Source organism: Microcebus murinus, chromosome 8 (assembly GCF_040939455.1).
Source record: "Microcebus murinus isolate Inina chromosome 8, M.murinus_Inina_mat1.0, whole genome shotgun sequence".
In the NCBI taxonomy this organism is placed as follows: Eukaryota; Metazoa; Chordata; class Mammalia; order Primates; family Cheirogaleidae; genus Microcebus; species Microcebus murinus.
The window spans coordinates 18,990,330-19,008,078 of NC_134111.1; the positions used below are offsets into that span (position 1 = coordinate 18,990,330).

The window sequence follows — 17,749 nt, forward strand, 5'->3', positions numbered from 1 at the left end:
ACCATTTTGTCTTGGCTGCCAGGAAACACAGAGCTACATTCAGTATTCATGAAAACAACAGTCTTAGGCCAGGTATCCCTGCTCCTTTTGCTTTTGCTTTTTTAAAAAATATTTTCTTTATGTTTTAGTCATATTCAGTTTTTTAAAAATTTATATTTGAGAATAGGTGGGCTATAAATGACTATTTCTATAAAAGAGGATTTAACTGGAAAGCCCAGAGAAATTGATTGTTAGCATTTAAAGGAAAACCCAGTTATTTATTTATTCATTTATTTATTTATTTTTAGAGGCAGAGTCTCACTCTTGTCACCTGGGTTAGAGTACAGTGGCAGGATCATAGCTCACTGCAACCTCAGACTCTTGGGCTTTAAGCTATCCATCTGCCTCAGCCTCCTGAGTAGCTAAGACTACAGGCATGTATCACCACATCTCTTTTGTAGAGACAGTGTATTGTGTATTGTTATGTTGCCTAGGCTGGTCTCAAAATCTTGGCTCAAGCGATCCTAACCTCCTCAGCCTTCCAAAGTGCTAGGATTATAGGTGTGAGCCACTGCACCCAGCCCCAAAATATTGTACAGTAAAAGTTTTGACATTTATTTTTATTAATTGAGCATAGAGTTTACTCAAATTCTGGTTAATTGCAAGTTTATTTATATTGTCCTAAGTATATGCCCTCATCACAAAAATATATAAAATGAGCATCGTCTTGACTTGCAGAAAGCTTCTGAGACAGAAGCTTTTTTCTAGAGACAAGAAGCCTGGCCACACATCTGACCCTCAAATAAATGGGAATTTTATATTGCAGAATATCAGTATAAATATCTCCAGATAGCCATGCTCTGGCATCTGCTGAAGATTTCTGAAGCAGATTCAGATAGTTACTTAAAATTAAATCCGTTATATAATATTTAAAAGCCAAACTTTTCAGTCAGTTTTCAAAAGCATTTTTAGTGTATATCTTTTACAATTACAAAATTCATACATGCTTTTTGGAAAATACAAAAAAGTGTAAATGACCAAGAATCAGCCACAATCCCTAAATTAAGCACTGTTGGTCTGTTAATACCTTTCTCTCAGTATTTTTTCTTTTCATATGTAGTTCTAATATAGTTGAGATACTACTGCATATATTTTATTTAATGGGCATAGAACATTTTTTCATGTTATTAAAAATTTATTCATAAATATAATTTTTAGTGATATTATTCCATTGTGAATACACATTAATTTATTTAGCCTGCTGCAGAACATTTTAGATCACATCCAATTTTTTTATTTTATTGAACCATCTTGTGACCAATTTTAATTCCTTCCTTGGTGTGAGTCCTTGGAGGGGAATTAATAAGTCAAAGGAAGCCAGGCACCATGGCACATGCTTGTTTATAGTCTCAGCTACCCAGGAGGCTGAGGTGGGAGGATTGCTTGAGCCCAGGAGTTTGAGACCAGCCTGGGCAACATAGCAAGACTCCATCTCTGAAATAAAATAAAAAGATAAGTTAAAGGATATGACTATTTTTATGGTCTTTGGTATAGTTTTCAGGTTTCATAAATGGCAACATATCTAATATTAATTTGTCTCCTTGATTATTAATAAAGTTGTGCATTTTGGCATTCATCTAGTTATATTTGAATTATTTGGCCAAATCTTTATCATAGGTTGGTAAGACAGGTATTAATCACTTGTTTATTGATGAGAGAGAGTTGAAGTTCAAATAATATGTTCAAAGTCACAAAACAAATAAAAGGTGGAGTTTCAATTCAAACCCATGCTCTCTTTGACACCCAAATCTAGGTGCTTTGTGCTAGGTCAAATATTAAAAGTCAAAAGCCATTTAAATATCAATGTACCATCACTTGAGTTTGCAAGAATATCTAGTGATAATATCTAACGGTTGACATCTTAATATGAAGCATTAATTTCCATTCATACTATGATGCATCAAATAGATTACCATAATCTAATGGTAGAAGTTAAGGATCAAATGGTATCAATTGGCCAGGTAAGGTGGCTCAGGCTTGTAATCCCAGCACTTTGGGAGGCCGAGGGAGGAGGATCACCTAGGAGTTTACAACCAGCCTAGGTAATATGGTGAGACCTCATCTCTGCAAAAGATAAAAATAATTAGGCTAGCAGGGTGGCATGTACCTTTTGTAATCCCAGCTACTCAGGAGGCTAAGGCAGGAGGATTGTTTGAGCCCAGGAATTTGAGGCTACAGTGAGCTACGATGACACCACTGTACTCTGAGTACAGTGAGACTATGTCTTAAAAAAAAAGGGGGGGGAATGGAATCCCCCTCCTCACTCCACCTTTGATTAAAAAATATATATATATATGTATGTATATATATATGTATATATACACACACACACCCATAAACTATATTCTCAGTTTTCTAATACGTAAAGTAGCAGAAATGGACAGAAAGTTACAAAGTGACCTCTATCACTTTGTAGGGCTGCTAGACTTGGGTATATGAATGTGGACACAGGAAAGAACACCACAGTTCATTAGAGGACAAAGTCCCTTTCTATTCTGTCTTCCAAAGGAAAAACTTTTCAAGTTACTGGAAAGCTGATTCCTTTCTGGTATATTAAATAAGTATTTGTATTTTTAAAGAGAAATTGTAAAGACTGAATTCCATTCTAAAGTGTTTAAGTGATTTAAGAATGTGGCTCATTGCCTCGTCTATGTCACTTGAATTGTCCATCTGTCTCTTGGGGGAGATTAGTAGAGGCTTGGAACTCAATTTTACAATTCTGAAACGTGATTTTTATTCATTTACCTAAGGCAGGGTTGGGGAACCTGCAGCCTTAAGGCTTCATGTGGCCTTCTAGATCCTTAACTGCAGCCTTTTGACTGAGTCCAAATTTTGCAGAACAAATCCTTTTCATAAGAGGACACATGTGACCTTAAGGCCACAGGTTCCCCACCTCTGACCTCAGGGATAATCTAGTGCTAGAAAACTATTTTATACTAACCATAAACTAAAACCCACTACAATGGTAAAATGGAATAGCAGTTGGTAGTTTTAATATTATGGAATATATCCTTATTTCAGTGACCTGAATATTCTCTTCCTTTTGCCGAGTAACTTCCTGTCACCCATGTGCTTCAGAACTTGAGTAAGTCATTAGAATGTACTTAGTGAGCAAGATCAGGGTGAGAGGTACCACATGGCCCAAGGGAACTGTGTAAGTAGATTAAAACAGAGCCTACAAAACCTTATCCCCATGTGGACCTTTCTGTTTTCCTCAGTATGGACACATTTACAGACTATCTCTTAAGTTGTATTATTTCTTCAGGTAACTAATACTCACATAACACATTCTAATCATAACTAACATCAATTTCAAAGTACATTTTTACATATGATCCAAAATCACTTTTTGTGAAATCTTCCTGTTAAATCACATTTTGTTTCCTTTTTATTGAACTGCGCTGAGTTACTCCACTAAAAAAAATAAAACTTTACTAATTCTTATTAATTGGGAAATTGTCAGCCTAAAGTACAGAATCTTTTGTTAACTTTTTTTTTTTTTTTTTTTTTTTTTTTTGAGACAGAGTCTCGCTTTGTTGTCCAGGCTAGAGTGAGTGCCGTGGCGTCAGCCTAGCTCACAGCAACCTCAAACTCCTGGGCTCAAGCAATCCTACTGCCTCAGCCTCCCGAGTAGCTGGGACTACAGGCATGCGCCACCATGCCCGGCTAATTTTTTATATATATATATCAGTTGGCCAATTAATTTCTTTCTATTTATAGTAGAGACGGGGTCTCACTCTTGCTCAGGCTGGTTTTGAACTCCTGACCTCGAGCAATCCGCCCGCCTCGGCCTCCCAGAGAGCTAGGATTACAGGCGTGAGCCACCGCGCCCGGCCTTTTTGTTAACTTTTTATTATGAAAATTTTTAAACATATAAACCAAAGGTTACCAAATCCCCATGTGCCCATCATTTCAGTAATTATCAACTAATGATTAATCTGTTTTCATCTAAATCTCAGCCTCTTCCCTTTACATATTATTTTGCAGTAAATCCCAGATATCATATTAATAGTATTTCATATTCATGAGTATTTTGGTATAGTATCCCTAAAGGTTTTTTAAAAGCCCATATAACCACAATACATTTTGTATCTTTAAAAATTAACAATTCCTTATCCAGTTGATATTTGTATTTCCATCTACCTTGTGAATATTGCTTAAGTTTTACACATTTGTCTTACAGAGTTTCCCATAGTCTGGATTTTACTGATTGCTTCACCATGCTGATATTTAACATGTCTCTCTGTATTCTCTGCAATTCAGTAGTTGTATATAAGGTCGCATTTTTAATGCAACCACATAAATGCAAAAAATCGTTTAACCTAGGTTAAGAAATACTACTTTATAAAGGGAGTTTATTTTTAATGATGATAAAAGACTGATAATTAATAGGGTTTTAGATATAAATTAAGGTTCCTGATTACTTGAGAATTCTCAAAAAGAATAAAGTATTCTATGATTTTAAAGTATTATTCTGAAAGAATTTGTTAAACAGAAAACTTCAGAGACATATTCTGACAACCCCTATATTAATTTGTGTCTCAAAGATTGTTCAAAAAGACAGCCATAACTTAACAAACAGCCTTTTATTTTTGTCGGTATTTCGTTAGAATATGTCAAAATATGTTCTGTTATTTCCTCTATTCTTAGTTCATTTTCTAAGATATAAAATTTTTTTCTGGGTCTCATCATTATCAAACTGCATATTCTCTTTTTTTTTAAACCAGTCAAATTTAGCAGTTGGGGGGTTGTATACCAACTATAGTGACATTAATGTTAATAAGTTCTGATAATCCTCTACTATCGGACCAACTGCATATTCTCTTTTCTAAAATGTAGCCCTAGCCCTATCTCAAAAAACTATTATTATTATTTAAACAATACAAAAGACAGAATAAGTTGAAATTTGTAAGAGTTATAGAATTAGGAATTTTTTTTCTGGTCTTTAAAAATCAGTGCTATTGCCATAAACATAAAATGATTTTTATGCAATAAAATAATTACTTATAATTCACATAAAAAGTTAAGTGAGATGTGACTTACTGCTATCCAATCTGCAAAATAATTTTCTTGGTTTTTAAAAATCAGTGGTACTATTATGAACATAAAATGATTTTTATGCAATAAAGTAACTACTTATAATTCAGATAAGAGTTATATTTGGCTTTTACTGCAAACCAGTTTGAAAAATAATTTTATTTAAATAAATTTGTAGGACTGTTCATTCAGAGAATCTTTACAGTCATCCTCCTCTCACTGTACTGTGTTTATGTGTTTATTTCATTTTTCCCCATATAGCTCTTCAGTCAGTTACTTGCAGCACCCAGGATCAGAACAAGTACAGTTTCCTCGGACTACTTCACCATGCAGTTCCCAACAGCTTCAAGGCCACCAGTGTGCAGGTATGAATCAGTCACTGAAAAAAAAGTAATGGTTTGTCCATGTGATAGATAGTTCAGTGAATTTCCTTAGGTATTTCTACAAAAAGATTCTCAAGTCAAATGTGTGAGATATACCCAGGATATTTAAGGTGCCATGCTGAATCAGAGTAACACGTGTAGTACACTTCTTTCTTTTCTACTACTGCTATCTGTATTGTCCTTTCTCATAAATATTGATATCCTCCTTTCCTCAGCCCTCTTCTCATTACCGTTCCAGCTCTTCCTGAATGGTCTAACTTATTTTAGGATAAGTGAGATGTTTAGGACCTTAAGGTTTGTTTTTTATAAACACACAGCCCTAGTAGCATGATGCACTAGGGCTTAAATCAGGTTTCCATATCTAATAGTAATAGTTTGTTAAGAAATGTAAAATTATTGCTGTTATCCTAAAGTTCAGAGATACCACTTAGTTGGTGAAATATGCTGATTTTACGGTCCTGATTTTCAGCTGTGCCACCACCACCACCTGGTGGAGGAATGGTGATGATGCAGCTCAATGTACCAAACAATCCACAATCTCGTGCTCACTCACCCCCCCAGTGGAAACAAAACAAATATTACTGTGATCACCAGAGAGGACAGAAGTGTGTGGAATTTAGCAATGTAGACAATATTGTCCAGGTAAGATGCTTTTGTTCATTATCATTTTGAAATTTAACATTTTTGACATATATTAAGACTGACTTATAAGACTTGACACTAAATTTGAAATCCTCTCAAGCAGATTAATAAAGAAGTATGACATGGGGCCAGAAAGAAGTAAAAATCATTGGAAATCAAGAAGAAGGGGGAGGGGTAAAAACCTAGTGAACAGGTACAATGAACACTATTCATGTGATGGGGAAACTTATGGCCCTGTCTGAAACATTATAAAAGCTATCTACGTGGGGCAGGCACGGTGGCTCATGCCTGTAATCCTAGCACTCTGGGAGGCCAAGGTGGGTGGATCCTTTGAACTCAGGAGTTCGAGACCAGCCAGAGCAAGAGCCAGATCCCATCTCTACTAAAAATTGAAAGAAATTACTTTACTTGGACAGCTAAAAATATATAGAAAAAATTACTGGGCATGTTGACACATGTCTGTAGTCCCAGCTACTCGGGAGGCCAAGGCAGAAAGATTGCTTGAGCCCAGGAGTTTGAGGTTTCTGTGAGCTAAGCTGATACCACAGCACTCTAGCCCAGGCAACAAAGTGAGACTCTAGTCTCATGGGGGGAAAAAAAAAAAAACTATCTATGTAACAAAAACATTTGTACCCTCTTAACATTTGTACCCTCTTATTTTGAAATAAAAAGAATTTTTCTTAAAGTTTGAACAGCCTTTATATTTAGACAATTTATTTCACTATTTAAATATTATTTGCCAACTTCTGCATATTCAATTTTTTTTTAACTTCAGAAGATAAAAATCAAAAGATAAACTACAGCTAAAAGTTGATAAAGAAAAAGACTCAAGCATTTATCCTGCCTTTCCCATATGAACTTCAGTGTAACCAAATAGTTGATGAGGAACATTCCTCATTCATAATCCAGTTAATAAATGCAGAAGCAATGGTTGAATTAGAAGATCATCATTTTGGAACCCTATTGAAATAATGGATCAAGAAAAATCATCAGGAGATGCTATAAATGTTAAGTAAAAAATTTACGGGGGGAACTTTGAAATGGAGGGCAGGCAGCCCTGAACCTACTGATAACTATAGCATCACTAAAAGCGGGCCAGTCAGACATTATTTGCCTCTTTATGTGGTATGGAAGAAATTATACAGCATTACCTAGGATGTACTCTTATCAGAAAAATTGAATCTGAATCTAATTAAGTCTCCAAGTCTAGCTACTGATTTACAGTAAATAAAGGAAGAAAATAAACAAATTACATGGTACCAGTGGGATATTTTACTGAACAAATTGGGCCTGTTTCTTTTACAAATAAATGACATTTTGAAATGAATAAAGACCTGTTTTAGGTTAAAAGAGACTCAAGAGGTATAATAATTAGATACAATATAAGGATTTTGTTTGGATACTGAACAGTAAAAAGATTTTTGAGCAAAAAGGGTATTTAAATATGTTACTCTTGTTATTATGGTAATAGTATTTGGTTATGTTTAAAAAATATAGAAATATTTATATACTGAAATGTTTACAAGTAAAGTGCTATAGTATCTGAAATTTGCTTTAAATACTTTAGGAAAAATAAAGCAGGGGTGATCACAGTTGAAACTGGATGAAGGGTACATGAAAGTTTATTATATATACTCTTCTATCTACGCTTTATCTGTATAATTGGGAAAATTTAGGAAGATCAGTAATTTGCAGTGTTGGCAAATTATTATATCTAGTTACAAGCTCTCTAGTACTCTCTTGGTGGTAATATAAATCAGTACAAACAACTCTTTTTGGAATGTGGTTTGGTGACATTTTCAAAATACAAAAGGTACAAAGCCTTTGATCCACAAATCCACTTCTGGAACTTAATCCAGTAAAAACTGTGGAACTAGGCTGGGTATGGTAGCTTATGCCTGTAATCCCAACACTTTGGATGGCTGAGGGGGGAGGATTGCTTGAGGTCAGGAGTTCTAGACCAGCCTGGGCAACATAGCGAGACCTAATCTCTACAAAACAAAATTTTTTTTAATTTAGCCAGGCATGGTGGCATGTGCCTATAGTCCCAGCTGCTTGTGAGGCTGAGGCATGAAGATCCCTTGAGCCCAGGAGTTCAAGGCTGCAGGGAGCTATAATCATGCCACTGCACTCCAGCCTGGGCAACAGAGTGAGACCCTTTCTCTACAAAATAAAAAAAGAATTGTGGAACAAGCATACAAAAATATGTGTATAGTGGTATTTCTGTCTTGCCTATTGTAACATTGAAAGTTTGTAAACAGTCTTGACATTTATCAATGAATAACTGATTAAATAAATTACTATGTCATTTAGGAAAATACTCTTAAATGTATAATACTGAAAAGAACGAGCTACACCTGCTGCCCAGATGGTTCCTAAATAGTTCCTAAATACCATTCTTCACTAAAAGGAACCAGGGCTCCTTAGAGAAATAACTGTTATCAGCATTGTTCAGGGAAGGCACAAGATGAGCCTAAACCATCTTGCTAAGAAAGTAAGGAAGGGCTAGAAGAATGATGAGGATATGTCAAAAGATACAACATCAGGCTTGAAGGTTTGGGCATAAAAGAATGATAGACATATGAATGGCCACCCATAGAATAAAATAGAAATACATGACTCCCTAGTGATACAAATGAATAAATGCAGGAGAGAGTCACAGTCTTTCTTACAGTAGAATCTGAAATAATACATTTAGAAGGAATCATAGAATTAGAAAATCACCACCAGGAAACCACTAGGTAAAGGTCATTACTAGATGCTAAAACTCGTGGGTGAAATTTTGATGAGAAGCAGGATATTTTTATAAAGTATCTTGCCACAAGATACTTATAACTACAGAGGAAGAAATAGTAACTTGCAACTAAGAAACCTGGCAAGTACCACCTTAACCAAGTGAGCAAAGTAAACAACACTAGTAATGTGACAACAGATAGACAGACATCAGGTTCTTTATCAACTTTTTGATGAGGCGACAACAGACAAACCCAAATTGAGGGGCATTCTAAAAAATAACTGATCTTCAAAATGATCTTCAGAAACAGATCTTCAGAAATGTCAAAGTCATAAAAGAGAGAAGAAAGACTGAGGTTCGTTCTGTTCCAGATTAAAGAGCCATGACAACTAAATGTAGTTCTTGATTCTAGTCTGGATTCTTGAAGGGGAAATTTTTTTTCTCTTTTGCTATAACAGACATTAGTGGGACACTTGGCAAATTGGAATGAACTCTGTAAATTAGATAATATTGTTTTATTTATTTCTGGTTTTGATTATTCTGCTGTAGTTATGTAAGAAAATGTCCGTGTTTTTAGCAAATAGACACTCATTATTTAGAGGTAAAGGAGTATCATATGCAACTCACTTTCAAACAGTTCAGAAAAGGGCAATAATATATATAGAGAGAGGATAAATGCAATAAAATGTTAACATCACTTCGGAAATCTGGAAATTCTTCGTACTATTTTTGTAACTATTCACTAAGGATGAAATTATTTAAAAATGAAATGTTAAACATTTAATATAAAAAAATGAAATAGATGTATATATTCTCTCACACAAAAGTTATCAACAGGATTATTGCCAACTTACAAAAGCAAGTTTCAAAAATAGGATGTATGGTCTGTTCCCATTTTTATAAACAATGGATGGATGTGTGAATGCATATGCATAGAAACCATCTGTTACCAATGTTTATCTCTGGGAGTTGGAGATTATATATTTCTATAATGTTTGGATTTTTTTCTAACAAATATACATTTGTAATCAGGAAGAATAAAAATTTTTGTCCAAAAGGAAATTTGCAAAAAGCCTGCCCAAAATGCTGACCCACTTTCTTGACATATTGTAATTGCAGCACAGCTCTCAACTCAGTAGCCCCATTATCTCACCAGCTCAGTCGCCGGCACCAGTTCAGCTGTCTACCCTGAAAACTGGACGTCCCTCTGGACCACCACTTTCTATCATGCCCCAATTTTCTAGACCTTTTGTCCCTGGGCAAGGTAAGTGTGCATGAAACTAGTCACAGCTCCAGAGAATTTAAGATATCCATTCCCAATCACTTGGTAATTTACCTTAGTATTAATAACACTACCTTTCGGGTGGGCACAGTTCTCACGCCTTTAATCCTAGCACTCTGGGAGGCCAACGCAGCAGGATCGTTTGAGGTCAGTTTGAGACCAGCTTGAGCAAGAGCGAGACTCCATCTCTACTAAAAATAGAAAGAAAATTAGCCGGGCATGGTGTTGTGTGCCTGTAGTCCCAGCTACTTGGGAGGCTGAGGCTGAAGGATTGTTTGAGCACAGGAATTTGAGGTTGCTGTGAACTAGGCTAATGCCACAGTACTCTAGCCTGGGCAACAGAGTGAGACTCTGTCTCAAAAAAATATATATGTGTGTGTGTGTGTGTGTGTGTGTGTGTGTGTGTGTGTGTGTGTGTAGATAATAATACTGCCTTTTAATTTTCCACAGAGCTGCATTTTCCCCTCCACTCAGGCATATCTATTTGTTACCATATACTTTCCTAACCTTAATGTTTCATTGCTAATTAAGTATTATTTCAGTAATTACTTATACTCAGTAATTACATGATAGAATGGTTTTAACTTATTCTTAGGATCCTTTCCTCCATAGTAGTAATACAGTGTTCTATATTTGTTCTTTATTTTTAATTCCTATATTAGAATAATATGTATCAAATATAAAGTTTATTCAGAAACATTTATTGAGGACCTACTGTGCCCCTGGTATACAAAGATGATCACCAGCTCTCAGTATACTCAGAGGAACCAGCTCTCAGTATACTCAGAGGAACAGGCCACAGGCAGATGATTATAAACTAATATGGAAACTTTTCATCTTATTTCTGCAATTTATCCTAAGGATGATGCACACAAAGGTTAATGCACAGGATAGTTTATCCTATAGCAAAAAAAATTCAAAAACAGCCTAAATATTCATCAGTGAGGAATAGTTAAATTATGGTATATCTATACAAGAAATACTGTGTAGCTATCTAAAAATCATGTTTTAAACAATCATTAAAAGTGTAAATATTCACAATGTGATGAGTGATTTCGAAAAACAAGTTACACAGACATTTCAAAAAAGAAGATATACAGATGTCCAATAAGCCCTTGAAAAGGTACTCAACATTATTAATCATTAGGGAAGTGAATATTAAAGTCAGAATGAGATACCACTTAGCACCACTAGAATGGCTATAATGATAAAGACTGACAACACTGAATGTTGGTAAAGATGGAGAGAAACTAAAATTTTCACACATTGTTGGTGGGCATGTAAATGATAAAACCATTTTGGGAAAAGGTTTGGCAGTTTCTTACCAAGTTAATCATTTACCATACAACCTAGCTATTCTATACCTGTGTTGGAAGGAGAAATGAAAACATGTTCATACTTATACAAGAACACTTAAAACAACTTTCTGTCGTAATAGTCCAAACTGGCCAGGCACAGTGGCTCACACCTGTAACCCCAACACTTTGGGAAGCCGGGGCAGAAGGATCTCTTGAGGCCAGGAGTTTGAGACCAGCTTGAGCAACACAGCAAGACCTCGTCTCTACAAAAAATAGAAAAATTAGCTGGACATGGTGGCATGTACCTGTACTCACAGCTACTCAGGAGGCTGAGGCAGGAGCATCACTTGAGCCTAGGAGTTTGAGGTTGCAGTGAGCTATGATAACATCACTGCTCTCCAGCCAGGGCAACAGAGCAAGACCCTGTCTCAAAAGAAAAAAGAATAATAACCCAAGCTGGACATGGCCCACATGTCAATCAGCAGGACACTAAGTTAAGAAATTGTGATATGTCATTGCGATGGAATACTACTCAACGATAAACATGAGCAAAGCAAACTACTAACACACAACAGCATGGATAAATCTCAGAGTCATTATGTTAAGCAAAAAACATAGCGGATAAAAAAACAAATAACATATACTATATAGCTCTAATTATACAAAATCCAGCCATAGACAAAGTTAGAAATCAGACAGTGGTGGGGAACTCATAATGACTTGTGGAACTGACCGCAAAAGGGCTGAAGGGAAATCTTCTAAGGATGGAGATGGTTTTTATATTGTATGTTAACTATATCTCAGTTTTTTTAAAGAGTTATAAAATACACAAGTATGAGCACACACATATATAGAACAAAGATATGTACCAAAATGTTAGAAATGATGGAATTACCATGGTATTTTTTATTTTCTCCTTTGTAATTCTCTATTTTCAAATTTTCTACAAACCCAATAATAACCTTAATAATCTAGAAAAATAAAGCATATTATAAAAAATAAATTGAAACAGTATGTGGATGCAGTCTGAGATGAATGCCTCAAGAGGAACGCCTAGCCTGGCCTGTAAGGAGGGGTCTTTGGTTACTGCTGACTATAGTCTTGTCTCCATATTTTAAAAAATAACACTACATATGACTAAGTCTTAAGTTTCCAGGATTTTTAAGCAGCATTCTCTGTATTCTGCTCATCTAAGTTTTTGAGCCTTAATTATTTTCTTTACATTTCATTATTTTTACACTTAACTCTGACTGCTTTTTTTATGCATCTTCACACTTCACATTGCATCCTGGATTTCAGTACTAAGTCTCCATGTCATATCTGCCCTTCAACTTAGGAATTTGTGAGTATGTCATGGATGTGTCTTGCCAGGGAGCTGCCCCAGCATCTTCACAGTGATCATCAGAAAGGAGTCTTATGGAATGGCAGGAAGTCTGTGCCTTCCTTTTCTCTGTTATGAAGCTCTTGGGAGAAGGGGTATAAGATTTCCTGAAGATGCCCTAGTCTTCTACTAGTCTACCTACTGATAATCCTACTCCAAACACAGAATGTGCTAAATCTGGGGACTTAATGGTTAAAATAAAATGAGAATGTAACACAACTGAAAACCTTATTCTCTGAGATAACATTTTTGCAGTCAGCATTTATTAAGCCCCTACTCTGTGATGACTTCAGGCTCTACTAAGTGAAAGAAAACAATTGCAAGATCTTTATTCCGACTACCCTACACTTATTGATTTAGGAAGGGGATACTTACTCATGAATGACACTTAGAAGCTGTATCACTCTTTCTAAGCTAATTCAAATTATAAATACAGATTGTCATTTAAAGAGAGATTAAGAGCAGACTTGGGACCTAGAACATACATATATACCTATTGGTTAAAACTATGAAAATGTATATGAGTATATTAAATGTATACATGCATTTATATTGCATGCATATGTTTATAGCAACTAATAGTGAATTAGGAAAATATAGAGCTTAATGCTTATCCAGAGTTTCATTCTTCCTCTGAAATATAAGTTTTTATTAATAATCATCATAGAAAGATGTAGATTTTAGCATCAGAAGTAGTTAGAATGAGTGTTACAGTTTTTTGGTGGATTTCATATAGAATGTTAGGATTTGGTGGCATAGTTTTCTTAGATTCTTTCTCTTTCATATCTTCAATTTTTTTAACATTTCATTTTCATCCACTTTTTAAAATTTACTTTTTTTAATAGATAATATATTGACATGGTTCAAAAATTAACAAATAGTTTTAAAGTATACAGAGAAGTTTCTCTCCATCCTAACCCCTGTCCACCTAGTTCCTACCACTCACCCTCCTTCATAACCACTGTTATCAGTCATTAATCTTTTCAGAAGTTTACCCCAGCCCTTTAAAGAATATGTGAAATTTTAATTGTTTTTTAAAATATGTCAGTTACCTATATACTTGTTTCATTCTGCCAAACGTGTTTCCCCTGTTCATCTTAATTATTTTGAACAATTTAGAAAACTCTGGCAAGTACTTTTTAACTGAGGAGAGAAAGATGTAAAAATGTTTTTTATTTCAGGAGATGCCAGGTATCCATTACTTGGGCAACCACTGCAGTACAACTCTCCTGCTGTTCTGCACGGACACATTCCAAACCAACAGGTATGAAAGGCCACTGTCTGACCTCCTAGGCTTTGTTGCAGAACATCATACTTCTGCTGCTGACAGTGTAGGGGGCACCTCTGAGCCCACCTGTTGGTGCTACCCAAGGTGAGCTCTATGCCTCAGCCAGCTGGCTTATTCAGTTCATCACTAGCTCCATTGGCAACAGTCCAAGAGAATAAGGTAGTGCTCTGCTTGGCGGAGCAGTAATTCACTAGTGCCACCCAAAGATGGGTGGTGTCTGGGATTTGGGGCACCCTTGCAAATGAAGGATCGTCAGTGAGTAATTGGTCATCGTCAGGGGCAGAGTGCCCCTGCTGCAGAGGCAAAATTCAGAAGGCCCCGGGACTGGTTCATTTCTGCCAAAGTGCAGAATCCAGATTAAGTGTGTATATATGTTAAATTTTTAAACGTTACAGACACATTTTTCAGCACTATTAACCTTATTTCTGAACTATTTGTGGGTGTTCAGAGTCAGCCTGGCAGCAGACATGGAAACCGAGGAAGAAGACAAGCTAAAAAAGCTGCATCCACGGACCTTGGAGCAGGAGAAGCAGGTGTGTCCCTGAGGGGCAGCTGGATGTGGATCTACAAACTGGTGACAGTCTTTAAAAATAAACCACCGCACAGAAATGGGTTTTCATGAAGGAATAGGAAATTTTGTCATCTCTACTTTAGGGTTCTTCTACTCAGTAGCCTGAGCGTGGTTAGAGCAAGTGCTGTTATTCAGTTCAGAAAGTGTTTGCCTAAGATCACACTCCTAATTTAGAGAAGCCACTGCACAGTGCTGCATTTTTTATGTGCAACTCTCAGCAAAGACTAAAGTTAGTGGCTTAACAATATGAGCTCTCTATTGCCAAGGTGCCTTCCAAAAAAAAAAAAAAATATATATATATATATATATATGGTCTATACTCCTTGCCTAAGTGGAGGGCACGGGGTAGGAAGGATTTGAAAGATGGCTCTAACAATTAAGATTTTGTAGATTTGAGTGGTTTCAAAAAATCTGTTTCTTATGTCTTATTTGGTATTTGCAGTACTTTTTTACCCAGCTTTTTTGGTAACAGGGATATATTAATTCTATACTTTTTTCATTCTAGTTGTTGGGAAGGTCTTGGAAATAACTGAACTACCAGATGGAATAACTCGCATGGAAGCCGAGAAGCTTTTTGGGGAACTCTTTAAAATTGGCGCCAAGATCCGGTGGCTCCGGGACCCCCAGTCCCAGCCCCAGCTGCGACGTCACCCCCTCTGCTGTGGCAGTGGGGACAACACTGTCAACCCTGAACGCTCCAAACCCAGTGACTTGGCCTCCACATACACTGTCTTAGCCACGTTCCCCTCCATTTCAGCTGCACAGAATGCACTGAAGAAGCAAATTAATTCAGTTAACAAGTTTAAGCTGAGAACAAGCAAGAAGCACTATGACTTTCACATTTTGGAAAGGGCAAGTTCTCAGTAACAGAGCCACCTTTGGACCCTTCACCTCTGATTCCCCTGCCCTCTCCCATGATTGGCTTGATATTTGGAGCTTCTGTTAACATTATAGAGACTCCTAGGATGTGTGGTCATGGCGTTATAGCTTGCGAAGAAATGCCAGTGATCCAGCAAAGGGGCGGCGGGTGTGGGGAAGATACACATTTCACCCCACATGACTATAGGAATCACATCAGAATGATACAGAGTTAGCAGGTTTTTCTAAGGAAATGCTGTTCAAATGCCTCCTAACTTTTGTAGTTATTTTGTTTTATATTTCTGAATTCTTGTATCAGATCCAAAGCTCTATTGTACAGCAAATTATCCTTCAAAATGATTATAACCAGTTGCAACCTGTATTTCTTTTTGCAGCCAGCACAATGTGACCCAACTTAGAATTTGGGGGGAAAAGAATGCAGGGGTGGAATAACTAAGTCAAAACCATGTTTTATCTTCTTCTGGGAGTTAGAGGTGCTAAGGAGAGCCCACAAATAGAAGATTACTCTTCCCCTGAGTCTCTAAACACAGAAATAATTTCCAGAAAATACAGAACTCTTCCCCCACAGGGTTCTTTCCTTATACATTTAGGTAGTATGAACATTAAGTATAAAGTAAATTATGTTCTTAATGCCTCTTAATCAAACCACTTAGATTCAAAGGGGAAAAGGAATCATTTTAGGCAGGAAAATATTTCCTTTTTTTTTTTTTTTTAATGTGTCCCTCCAGTAACTAAATGCCACTTTATTTGCATTCTCCTCCTTGTGGATTTTTTGTCAGCTAAGGAAATGCGTTTGATGAGTGCTGGAAACTTCTTAAGTGGTTTACAATTTGTTTTCATTGTTTGCAGCGGATCACTGGACATCAAAGATTCATTGCACTTATGAACAAGGAACCTTTTTTTCAATCTCTGTGTAATTTGCAAGGCTGTACAATGTGTGCTGATGCAAGCCTTTTTCAGTTCAAGAGAATAAATGTTTACAAATATAAGCCCACTTTGTTTTTGTTTTAATCAAATCACCTTTTAAATGAGTGTCAGTTTTCAAGACTTAATAACCTGTCTTGAAGATTTAAGTCAATTTCAGATTGCCAGAAGATAGAAAACAGTAAATCTTATTTTATAAATGTCCTCAACACGTTCCTTTCTTGGTGGGAGTAATTCCTAGGGGGTATGATTCATGTTTTTCTTCTCTCATAAAGTTATCAGCTGTAATTTTGGAATATGAACATACTTAGGCAACTAAAAATAGAACATTATGTCTGGCTAGGTAATTTGTTTTTAGCTTATATATCACATACCCAATTGCCCAGTTTAGCTCAAATGCTTTATAGACATCTTTCCCCATTGGTTAGCCAAGCAAAGTCAAACTGCTAGGAAATCTAAAAGGGGGCATCTGCCAGCTGCAGCTTGCCTGGAGCCTGGTTTGCTTCCAGCCCAAACTAGGGCTTCACTGTGAAACTGAGAGCGCCAGGAGTTAACCGGACTCCAGGGCAGATGTGCCCGCACTCTAGAGCATTTGCGAAGTCCCACTTGACTCCAGGGACTACCAGGCCTCCACAAGAGCTTGCATGTCCCAATTATGAATATTGTACTCCTGGAATCTGAAGTTGGAGCTGCCTTAGAACTGTCAGATTAAGGAACCATACCCAAGGGGAAGGAGTAAGAGTGAGGACTGTGAAAATCACTCACTTCCAAGGCCTGGTGAATTTTTATTATCTTTGACCTACAGAAGAGTCAAAGATGGAGAGGACACTCATTAGGGCCAGCAATGCAGCAACAGGTAATCAAATGAGATGGAAACAAAAAAACCACAACCTCGCAGTTTCTTCAAATTAATTTCTCTGAATATTCTCTTTAACTCCTGCAGTAGGAATTCTGGTAAACCCAAGTTTTTGCCTTAGACTCTTGGTTCACCCTGTAGGAGTTGAATACTGTGGAAAGGAAATAGGTGATGTGCTACCGCTAAAAAAAAATCAAAGGCTATTGTAGAGTCAACTCTTAGCCACCACCACCTTATTCCCTGGCAGTCACATGGGAATAATAATGAAGTTGCCAATCCCCCCACCATTAGAAAAATATGCACACATTCCATGGTCTGTATGTTTCCCTGTTCATTTTGATCTTTTAGAATCTGACTTCACCTATATAAAATAGTGAAGTGCCAGCTACTTACCAGGCCGAGGCAGGAGGATTGCTTGAGACCAGCCTGAGCAAC

General features: G+C 36.6%; 1 protein-coding gene across 6 annotated transcripts in view; it reads left to right on the plus strand.

Moving 5' to 3' along the window:
• The window catches only part of R3HDM1 (R3H domain containing 1), a 119,933-nt gene extending 102,184 nt beyond the window's left edge, over positions 1–17,749 (plus strand). For 4 of the 6 annotated variants that reach the window (XM_076005486.1, XM_076005487.1, XM_076005490.1 and 1 more), the window contains 6 exons: positions 5,338–5,441; positions 5,929–6,101; positions 9,955–10,099; positions 13,978–14,060; positions 14,533–14,617; positions 15,161–17,743. In XM_076005486.1, the coding sequence (XP_075861601.1) occupies positions 5,338–5,441; positions 5,929–6,101; positions 9,955–10,099; positions 13,978–14,060; positions 14,533–14,617; positions 15,161–15,522 (952 nt within the window). In that variant the 3' untranslated portion in view covers positions 15,523–17,743. Of the gene's footprint in view, positions 1–5,337; positions 5,442–5,928; positions 6,102–9,954; positions 10,100–13,977; positions 14,061–14,532; positions 14,618–15,160 lie in introns of all 6 variants that reach the window. The other 2 variants (XM_076005488.1, XM_076005491.1) reach the window with 2 other exon arrangements.